General features: G+C 35.5%; 1 protein-coding gene across 5 annotated transcripts in view; it reads right to left on the reverse strand.

The window, feature by feature from the left end:
* The window catches only part of dennd5a (DENN/MADD domain containing 5A), a 94,502-nt gene that overhangs the window by 58,122 nt on the left and 24,211 nt on the right, over positions 1–12,169 (reverse strand). For 4 of the 5 annotated variants that reach the window (XM_079801450.1, XM_079801448.1, XM_079801449.1 and 1 more), the window contains exons 2-3: positions 2,476–2,547; positions 1,826–1,935 (exon numbers count right to left, since the gene is read on the reverse strand). In XM_079801450.1, coding sequence (XP_079657576.1) covers positions 1,826–1,935; positions 2,476–2,547 — 182 coding nt within the window. The remainder of the gene's footprint in view (positions 1–1,825; positions 1,936–2,475; positions 2,548–12,169) is intronic. The other variant, XM_079801451.1, reaches the window with a different exon arrangement.

The following is a 12,169-nucleotide window of genomic DNA, read 5'->3' on the forward strand; positions in this document are numbered from 1 at the left end:
TCTGCAGGAATGAGTAAAATTATGCACAATAAGCACAAATCACACGCCAAAAATTCAAGCCCTGTAAGAGTTTGCGAGAATGACGCGAATTTGATGCGAATTGAGCGACTTGTGCGTCTGACGCCCGAGTTGAAAAATTTGAACTTTGCCGTCAATTCGTGCCGCGTTAACCAATCAGGAGCCTGCTCGCTGCTGTCACATGGTAAAGTGACGTGATGAGAAACCCTGCATGATTTAAAAATACTACTATTGTGTCACAAAATGTAGTTTTAAGACTTTTTCAGGTGAGAATGTAGTTTTTTAAAGCTCACATCTGTGGTTTATTTATAATGAGAGCGCCTATTTAAAAAAAAAAATGATCTTGTGTTTTTGGAGTTGTGAGATCCAGGCGATCACCGGGCGCTCAGCGCTCATTAACCCCAGCGAGAGCAGCCTTTCCTCGGCTAGTCCTTCTGACGTCTGCCGCTGGCTCTGATGTCCTGTAGTGGTGCATATTGTGTAGATCTAACAGGCGATCTTTGGTGTCATGAATCTATAATTTGTTGTCTGCCAAATCGTTTTGACTGAGGGCAAAGAGAAGTTTCATAACTTTATTTTTTAAGGATATTTAAATATGCAGTGAAGATAATGTAGGAGTTGCTTGGACCACATTTGTGTGGCTATTAATGTTAAATATATATTTTTAATGAAAATGAAAAGAAGCAGAGTGGTGTTTCATGATTTATTTCGCTTTAAACGCTCGATTTATACGCAAGTCCAATTCGCTGTGGATGCGCGAATGGATTCAAAATGTTCAAGCGTCCAACCAGACGCGGTAGACGGGATTTTTACGCTCTATTCGCTTTTGGTGCGAATGCAGCATTAGAGGTCGACCGATTCATCAGTTTTGCCGATTAATCGGCACCGATTGCTGATTGGTGAAATAATCGGTTATTGGCAAAAATCCATACCATTATTTTTTCGGGTTGCGTTGGTTGCTGGAGCGACTGACAAGGGTGCTCTGTCATTACACAGTACGAGAGCATTGAGAAGAGTCATTATATAGCACGAGAGCGGCCTCAACATGATCACTGACGTTTCATGTTGTTTATATTAACACGTGAGGCTGCACAGAGAGTGCTGACACATCAGATGCGCGTTTAAAACACAGACAGCAAAATGGTATGAATACAGAATACTTCCGTACATGTTGCCAAATCATTATAAAGTAATTAATTTGTTGACTAGATGCTGCATTATCAAGGAAAGAACAGAACATTTTAAAAACTATCGGTCGATTCATCGGTTATCGGCAAGTGCGATCCAACCTTGTTATCGGTATTGGTAAAATCCACTATCAGTCGACCTCTAATATGTATAGAAAAATCTATATTTTTTGACACTACATTGCACTTAGCTTATTATTTCAGATGCCTTTTTTAAAACGTCTACAATTGAAAAATTTATATATTATATATCAATTTCAACCTGTCATAGTGGCTAGTAGGAGTGACTGTGTTACACGCCACTGCTGAAATACACACGCATTTGGAGGGTGTTAATGTCAAGCCCTGCCTCCCAGTATTTAAGAAATTAAATTAGTGTAAACGTGCAATTAGTTGACTAATGGCTTAAATGAATGACTACTAGTCGACTAAACAAATCTTTATTTGGGGGCAGCCCTGGATTTAAGCATAGCTGGATATCTCCAGAACTGGAAAGGCTCAAAATACTCACCTGAGATCTCTTCCAGAACCAGAACTATCACAAACTGGCATAATCTCTGCTCTCTAGGAATTAGTTGTTGAAAAACCCATATTAGAAGACCTCTATTTGTGTCACTCACCATTCCCACAGCATCCTGGTCAAAAGGGTTCCACTCCACATTGTCGGGATAGTGCGCTAGAACTTTAGATTTAAACGTTCTCCGCAGTGGACTCTGCTCAAAATTTTCACCTGAGATTCGGACAGAAAGAGAAAGAGAAAGAGAAAGAGAAAAAGACAAAGAAAGACAAGCTCAACAACTATACTGTATATATTTCTTCTGGAGGAAGAAACTGGTCTTTGCGAAAAACAGACATGAAAACAGAAATCAAACCGAGTCAAAGCCAAAAGTGCCAGAACAGTTGAAGCAGAAAAGTGTCGGAACGCGCATGGAAAAACGTGCCTTGGAAATCATTCCGAGTGAAGGAGTTACAGCAGCACACCAAGCAAAACCTTGGCGAAAGTTCACCAAGCAGTGACTGGCAAAAAGTTTGGAGTGCTAATAAGTTTCTGCTGCCGAGAGAGGAATAGGAAATGGAGTTGAAGGGGGGAAAGGGCAGGAAGACAGGTGATCCCACACTACCCGACCACGCAGCCATCTCACACATGAACAAACAGCGGTGCTGTGGAAGAAGTGCGTGGAAAGGTTAAAGGTTAGCGGGCACAGGCGGAGCTGTGGTTGATTGTGATACAAACAGGAGCATTGGAGAGCGGAGTGGGGGATGGGGTTACCTTCATTTGCACTCGCCAACTCTCCTCTGGCACCATCTCTGAATTTAGTAGCCTGTATATACTGGCATAAAGCTACACAACAGATAAAACAGTGCAATTAATCACTTGCATGAGGAGGTTACTCATAGAGAACACCATTCACGATGGAGGACTAGGAGAGCTGCTTAACTAAAATTGAGGAATCAATTATTCATTTCAAAATAAAGTTTAAGCCGTATTTTATACTTGCAAAGCAGTTATGATAACATTTATAAATCGCAAAATAAATAAACATTTAAAACAACTTTCATGTGAAAAAAAGTCATGTTTAAAATATTTGTAAAAATTAAAACAAATTAAAAAAAGTTTAAAATGCATGAAAAAAATAATTTGTTGCTTTTCAAATGTTTTCAGATGCATGTCAGGTTTAAAGCTGCTGTCCGTAACTTTTTTTGTGTTCAAGATTAACAAAAATTATATCATGAGAATGTACAACATGAATCCATTTCCCAAACTGTGTTTTTGTCTTACCCTGAGTCATTATGGTACACTTATAATAAGTGTTTATATTGGGACTATTTCAGACCGGTCTGGTAGGAACCGCTGCGCCATAGACATAAACAGAGAGAAGTAGATCCGGCTGCAATGTTCTTCCACAAGATGCATGCAGTTCTGTTTATTAACCGCTAGAGCGCAAAAAGTTACGGACTGCAGCTTTAAAGGATCAGTTCACTTTAAAATGAAAATGTTCTGATATTTTACTCACCCCCATCTCATCCAAGATTGTCTTCCTTTCTTCAGTGGAAAAGAAATTAAGTTTGAGGAAAACATTCCAGGTTTTTCTCCATATAATCAATGGCAACCAAAATGTTGAAGGTCCAAATCAATGCAGTTTCAAAGGAAGGGCTTCAGAGGCTCTGCACCATCCCAGACGAGGAATAGGGTCTTCTCTAGACAAACCATCGGTCATTCAAAATTTCTTTTTAAAAATGAATATACTTTTTAACCTAAATTGCTCATCTTGCGTGATTATGTAATCACGTCAGAAAGGTCACGCTAGACGTAGGCGGAAGTACCGCAACCGTGTTTACAAAGCGCTCGCGTGAAGACTATTACAAACGCTCTTTAGCAAAAAAAGGTAAAACAACGATGCCGGCCGATTTTGAAGTTGAAGATGGAGTGTTTTTTTTGTAAAGGGCGTTAGTATTAGTCTTTGCACATTCGCTTGGGGCGGTACTTCCACCTTTCCGACGTGATTACACAAACCGTGATGTGTCGCAAGATGAGTAATTTAGGTTAAAAAGTTTTTTTTTTTTGAAAGAAAATGACGATGGTTTTGCTAGATAAGACCCTATTCCTCGTCCGGGATCGTGCAGAGCCTCTGAAGCCCTTCCTTTGAAACTGCAGTGATTTGAACCTTCAACATTTTGGTTGCCATTGAAGTCCATTATGTGGAGAAAAATCCTGGAATGTTTTCCTCAAAAAACTTAATTTCTTTTCCACTGAAGAAAGAAAGACACATTGGATGAGATCGGGGTGAGTAAAATATCAGGAAATGTTCATTTTGAAGTGAACTAATCCTTTAATAATTGTCTACATTCTATTCCATTGCGTTCAATTCATTGTTGTGGAGATGTTGACTAGTTTTAGCTTTTAACTGTCACTACAAGAAACACAGTACCTGTCAACAGTTTGGAAACATTACAATTAAAAAGTTTTTTATTTTTTAAAGGAAGTCTCGTGCTCACCAAGGCTGCATTTATTTAATCAAAAATACAGTAAAGACAGCAATATTGCAAAATATTATTACAAATTAAAAGAACTGTTTTCTATTTGAATATATCGTTAGCCTCATAGCATAATTGCCCAGATCATATTTGGCCAAAAAATGTCTTAGGCAATCATGAGGCTAACGATATCCAGTTGTGCTGCTTAATGCTTTTTTTCAGGGATCTTTGATAAATAGAAAGTTCAATGAACAGCATTTATTGCATTTATTAAAAAATGTATTAAATAGATCTTTTGTAGTGTTAAAATTGTCTTCACTGTCACTTTTGATCAATTTAATGCATCCTTGATGAATAGAGATATATTACACATATATATAGTATTCATTTCTCTCTCTTTTTAAGATCTCAATCATTAACATTAGTTAGTTTATTAACGAACATGAATAACCATGAGCAATACGTTTGTTACTGTAGTTCTTCATCTTTAACGTTACTTAATAAATGCCCAGCTCTTCTTTGTTTGTTCATTCACAGTGCATAAACTAATGTTAACAAATACAACTTTTAAATTTAATAATGTATTAATAAATGTTGAAATTACCTAACAAAGGTTAATAAATGCTGTAGTGCAGTTCATTGATAGTTCATGTTAACTAATGTAGTTAACCAATGAAACCTTATTGTGCTACCATTAAATCTTAACACAAATGTTTGAATAATATAATTGCTTCCATAAAAAAATGTTAAGCAGCAAAAACTGTTTTCAACAGTTTTTCTTAAGCATAAATCTTCATATCAGAATGATTTCTGAAGGATCATGTGACACTGAAGAATGGAGTAATGATGCTGAAAATACAGCTTTTGATCACATAAATAAATTATATTTTAAAGTGTATTAAAATATAAAACAATTATTTTATAATCTAATAATATTTCACAATATTACTGTTTTTACTGTATTTTTTTTGGTGAGCAGAAGAGACTTCTTTCAAAAACATTTCGTTTGACATTTTTGTTTCACTTTTTCCAAGTGAAATAACAGACCTCTGAATTTTCATTGACCTTTAAGAAAAAATGATTGGCATCAGTTGTGATGTGTTGCATAATACGTCAAAGTTAAAATTGTCTAAATTGTTTCATCCCGCCCATTGCTGTGGAGATGTTAACTCTCTTTTCTGGTCACAGATTCACACAATAATTGTGCTTCTGTGAGGTTCTGCTCGCTGTCACACACATCAGACGCGGCATGCTGAAACAACGGAGACTGAAGGCGGTGTGTGTGCGCATGCATGAATGTCACAGGTGTTTTCCTCTCCTCTGCTGCCCACACACTAAAACTCTTCAGCTTCCATATCAGGGACAATTCAAGATCTGTTAACCTGCCTTAGACAATGAATGAACACAGCCTTGATACAACAAGAATAGACGCGTCTCTGAAGGATATTTCCCTGAGGAATGTGTTCAGGTTTGAGCGGAGGGCAAGAACGTGTTTATTTGTGTCACAGATCTTCAGAGACAGCGTGTGTTTGAGGAGATAATAGATGTGTGGCATTTAAAGGACGAGCAACAAATCCGATCTGGTAGTTTTACCGGTCCGGAATAAGGCCAGGAATGTGTGGAATTAACCAACACAAACACTATAGGGGCTTCTGGGCTGTTTAAACACTGTCAGCGTCAAACTAAATGAAACCACAATATGACCATATGAAAAGATACTACAATATATTAAATTATGGATTTTATTCTGTTCTTTATTAATGTTTCTGATCTGTCATCTTCCACATCAATCCTGTTTCCATGCAAGTTCTTTTTCTCTTTGCACTTGACATCTTTATAATATCTGTAAAAAACATGAATATGAGATATTAGAGTAAAAGCTAGTGTTCAAACCTTTAAGGAAACGTTATAATGCGCTATGTGAAGCAAACACCAAGGCTGATGTTAAAAGCTTTATGTGTGGATAGTCAAATGATTCAATTATTAAAATATTATTTATTTTTTAACTCCCACTACATGAAATAGCTAAAGGAAAAAGCATTTATCTTTAAAAAAAACTCTTCTTCTAAGTGAAATAACACATTTTTTATTCATTATGATGACCTTAAAGAAGAAATTATTGACCTCAGTTATTATGAGGATGCTTTTAAGATGTTTTCCTGCTTAATGAAGGTTAAGATTTCATGTGAAAGCTGTTTGACATGTACGTAAGAATAATAGATGATGGACCACTAATTTATTGAAAATTTTAAGTATATCTGAAGTGGTAATGTGTCTATCCCAAGACCAGCTAAAACCGCTGAAAAGTTGTAAAAGTCTATAGACATTTAAATCACAAACGTATTAAAATTAAACTATTAATTTTTGTAAATTAATGCCATATGTCATGTAGTAGATCAAACTGAAACTACTGCACTGAAAATCTAAAGTAGCAACAACTTTTTTTAACCCTTAAACGCATATCTCAGGTCTTCAGTGACCCGGAACATCATTCACTACCCTCTTCCTCATTCATTTTTTAAAGTAAGATATCAGCCTTCTTAGTATTCCTCTATCAATTCATTATAAACAATATAACAAAAAAAATAATAATAATGAAGTGATGTTTCACTCATAGTTACTGCAGGCAGAAAACAAAAGAATAGCAAGTATCATCAGCAAAACTTGAAATGTTTTTCAAGAATTGATTCTGAACGCAGTCAAATATTAGAGTCAGTGTCACTTGATGGTGGATCTGGTGAATAAGCGATCAAAATATTGATTTGAAGATGTTGAAAATGATATGTTTGAGATGGCGAATATGAGGCAGATACTGAATGTACTGAGAAATGAGCTCTGATTAAGACAGTGATAATGGTATAAAACATCTGCTCAAACTGAACCCTTCCAATAGTAACAAAATATGCTTTATTTTATAATTCTGTAATTGTTACTCTAATATCAGGAGAGTTTTATATTATCACAACAGGTAGAGAACCAGCTGTGTTAGATATAGATCCAGGTCGCTAAAGACCTTAATATGTAATAATGATTGGCGAAACATTCATGCATTTAAGGGTTAAATGTACCAATGGAAAAAATACAAATTAATAGTGATACATAAAAAAAAAAAGACTTCTGAAAAAAAAAAACATTTCGAAAACGAAAATAGGGAATCGATTTTAATCAAATACGTACACTATTCATTTTAAACCAATTAAACAAATAAAAGATAGATGTAACAAAACTCACAAACAAGCAGAAAAATAAAATAAAGAATTTCGAAAGTGCGGTAGGTGTTGCGAAAGCTAAAAAGAAGATTCTCACCAAATTTACGCTCCTATAGTTTCAATCGGTTTCAATTGGCTGCTGCTGGAGGAAAAAAATGGAGGACAATGACGATCAACCTGTGCGACGAGTGATAACCCCTAATAACTTGAGGAGTTCAATATGGATGCACTTCTGGTTTTGGACTGTAGATCAATTAATGAAGAAGGAAAAAAGTGGTATGCAAACTGTGCGATCACAGCAGCTCTACAACTATGAGGGGGCATATGCAGCTTCATCATCCAGATGAATACAAAGACCTAGACCCGCTAGAGATAGGCTAGTCCTTCAGTGAATTTTACGTTTTATTTTCAACCTCTTTTCACGGGCTACAATCGCCTATGAAGGCGAAATTTGTTTGACATTTCTAATCGTAAACACAGCCATGCTGAAGCCTGCAGTAATATTGTTCATTGATGTTATGGCAGTCCACTCCGCTTATTGTTTTTTTGAGAATTTTGCACTCCTGTTTGTCATTTGTGCACGAAACTTCAATAAACTTCCAATAAATCATCAGATATATTACTGACTGCGCCTGAAGCGGCCTCTTTACGTTCGTCCTAATGCCTGTCTTGTCCGTGGATTGGCCTATATTTTGGCATTGAAAATGGAAACGTCTTTAGACAATGAACACTTAGGTCTCAAAAATCGAATCGAAGTGACAGCCGTAGTAGTAGTCTATATAATTTGAGCATAATTATAGGGAGAATTTTTCTTGCAGAATAAACATTTTTCCAATGTAAAAAATCTTAGAATTCTGGATATTCTGTATCATTCAAAATTCTGGATTGAAATATTCTGACATTAACTAAAACCAATTTAATAAAAAAAAATTAAAAAAAATACATTACTGTACAGTTATTTGTACAGTTTACTACCATTTATCTAAGACACCTAATAAAACGCATGTAAATGGCAACCATAAAATATTTAATTTGTTAATATTCATTATAAAAGCATATTTAACTCAGAATAACCATATGAAGCTCTGATTTATTGTGGAAATGTATCAAATCTATTTGACTTAACCAAAATACTCTGATGTCCACGTAGAACTCACAAATACACCAGAATCATTGCACGTCTCCTCTACATTTTGGTATGGTAAGGTTGTTTTAATTCCTATAATGTAATAGCCTTATATTAATATTTCAGGTGCCACAGGTGGAGGAGATGATAGACTATCATTTTTGGTCCCATTTTTCATATCCGGAATATCCCGGGCGAGCCCCCAGATCTGTCCCCAAGGGTCTTTCTAATAACCTAAACATGAATTCAAAGGCTGTACCACACGCAGAGGTGGGAAGAGCGGAGAAAAGCAATCAGCTCTGATGATGAATGAAAAGACTTTGTCATGGTTCATCTGCCTTGTTAATTCTCTGCCAGCACCTCACACATGATTTGTTTCAGTCATGGGACTGTCAGCACAAAAGGCCTGAGTTTGAGTGAGGATGAGCTAAACGGCGATGAAGCCAATGAAAAACTAAACGCTCATCATTTTGTCGACAGCAAACAAGCTTTAGATATTATGAACTGCAAACAGATCGATAAGGCCAAGGTGAAAAGCACCGGTGCTGTAAACAAACCAAATAAACAGCAGAAATACAGGAGCACAAGGGGTCAAACACAACAAACACCAGGGCCCCGAATATATTCTCAATGGTACAGCGGTTCTACCTTAAGTTTTAAATCTTAAAACTATAGACAAATCTATAAACAAACAGATCTATAAACTACTGCAGAGCAGAGTCAGTACATTACCATTTTATTTTACACTGTAAAAAATTAATCACGGGTCTTGTAGTTTTCCCAAAATAAATTAAGGTTAGGGATGCACGATATATCGGCAACATATCGTTATCGGCCGATAAATGATTATTTTTGATGTTATCGTTATCGGTCCAATAAGAAAATTTGACCGATATAGTCAAGCCGATAGATAATGTATTATTTCCTTCAGCTGAGACGGACGCGCTGTCCACCATGATGGGTTTGAATTGCTCTAAATATGTTTGGAATCACTTCGAAAAGGAAAATACAGTTATGTGCAACATGTGCAGCGCAAGTCTTCTATAGTCTACATAAAATGATAATGAGAATAGAATAGGCTGTAAAAGAGTGTTGTGTTTCAGCGCGTTTGTTGAGGGAAGAGCGCGCCCACGGAGTTACACCTTCATGACGAGCACAGTCAAGTTCGCTTGTGCATTCACAGCCTTTTGTGCCATTGTAAGTTGTAATATTATATTTATTATTATTCTGTGTATGTAATATCATATAGGATGCGTTTGGTTGAGTTAATAAACGATGCAGTAAAGCACTTCATTGTACCGGTCTTTAGCTTCAGCGCACGCCCACGGAGTTACACCTTCATGACGAGCACAGTCAAGTTTGCTTGTGCATTCACAGCCTTTTGTGCCATTGTAAGTTGTAATATTATATTTATTATTTTGTGTATATAATCCCATATAGGATGCGTTTGGTTGAGTTAATTAACGATGCAGTAAAGCACTTGTACCGGCGCGCGCATTTCAAACAGAAATGCACAGCATTAATAACTAGTGGGACTGTCCTATATATAACACTGCAATGAGAATATTTCTGTTATAAAACGTGGTGAATTCTCTGGGTTTAGTTGTTTTTCAGCGCGCTGTTGTGGGAAGCGTCAACAACGCATTCTGACCAGCACAGTCAAGTTCGCTTGTGCATTCGCGTCATTTTAAGCATATGTAAGTCGTAATATTACGTTTTTGTAGTATAAACATCTGATTAAAGTCATATAGGATGTGTTTGGTTAAGTCAGTAACCCGCAGTGCTTCACTGTACCGGTGATCATCTTCAGTTTCAGCACGCTCTCAAACAGGGGAAGAGCATCCACAGGAGTTATAACCCTTCACCTATGCGTGATTTTGTGCTAATATAAGTTGTAATATTATATTTATTTTGTATAAATATCTGATTGTTCTCATATATGATGCGTTTAGTTGTTAATTAAACTTCTAAGCGCTTCAGTTTATGGTTGTTCGTTCATTCTCTCCAGCTTCAGCGCGCTCTCAAACAGCAACATTATTCCTAATAGACTAGACTAATATTACAGATGTTTACTATTACTGTAATATTAAACATATTTTTTTTTTCAAAAACACAGAAGCATTATTTTTTATAATTAGCACTTTTATTGTTCTTGTATCATTTCCATCAACAATATGGTTTGATTAAAACCATTTCTTTATCGTCTGTGCGGAGGTTATTTCATGCACTTGCATTCTGATTCTTTATTATGCAGCCTAAGTAATGCTGTTCAATTACTTGTTTGCATTATTTAGGTAGGCTATATTATTTTTATTTTTTAGACAATATAATTTTTGGTAACATTTTACAAATAAGGTCTCATTTTATTAATGCATTAACTATCATGAACAAACAGAGAGCAATAACCTTTGTTTCTTTTAGTAATAAAATGTTTGTGTTTTGTAACAGTCCATTCACAGTTCATACCTAATGTTAAAAGACACAACTTTGGGTCTGAATATGTTGAGATTAACATGAACTAAAATTAATAAATCCTGTTGAAGTATTGTTCATTCATTGTTGGTTAACTAATACTAACAAAAATTAAACCTTATTGTAAAGTGTTAAAAAAAAAATTTGGCCATAGGAGTGTAAAATTAATTTGAAAAGGTAAGGAATCTCACACTGGTTCAAATAGGCTACTGTAGTGTATAGGTTTGATTTATGTTGAAGTGTTTGGGACATGGCTTTTAATGGTGAGCCTTTTGTTTTTGTAATCAGGCTCTCAAAGTTTATTCAAATTTGTATTTAGATTTATCGGCCAATATATCGGTTATCGGCTTTCAAATATTAAGAATTATCGGTTATCGGTATCGGCCAAAATGTTCATATCGGTGCATCCCTAATTAAGGTGATAATTAAAAATAGTGTGTATATTTTCTTAAGAAAATTGTGGTTTCACATTTCACTGATAAAACTAAAAAGGTACATTTTCCGAATTTTTTTAAAAGTAAATTTAAACAATTTTTGAATTGAGGAACAGATTAAGCTGATAAAATTATGGGGGAAAAGGCTATTTATTTTAAGAGAATTAGCTCAATTGTGCAGTTTTATTTAGAGACACCATTGTTAGTTCCCAGTTAGTTCACAATGTCAGCCTCACGGTTGTGGAAATACTTCAAAATTAATGACAACAACCCACACATTGCGAACTGCATGCTTTTTTTATTATTTTTTTTTATTATGACAATGATAATTATTCCCTTTGAAGGTAATTGGACACTGAAATTTGTGCTTTAAGTTTGTGATAAGCACATAAAATAATCCTTTTTTATTTGAGCAATAATAAAGCTGTCCTACATTCATTAATCTCACGGTGTTGTGCTTGGAAAACTGCCACATCACCAAAAAAAGAAAAGAAAAATTAATGAATAAACGTATAGGTATCGGTATTGGCGAGTACCAGAAGAAAAAAAAATATCGGTACTCGTCCTCGACCCTTCAAAAATGGTATCAGTGCATCCCTAGTTCCCAGCATGCTTTGCATTGGACTGGAAATGGAGAGTTAATATTGAAATAAAGTGTTATTGTATGTATTTTTGAGTGAAGGAACATGTTTAATGTTCAGTTATGTTTGACATTTGAAAGAGTTTCTTTGTGTTGAAGTTTTGACT

Source organism: Gobio gobio (genome assembly GCF_949357685.1).
Source record: "Gobio gobio genome assembly, chromosome: 2".
Taxonomy (NCBI): Eukaryota; Metazoa; Chordata; class Actinopteri; order Cypriniformes; family Gobionidae; genus Gobio; species Gobio gobio.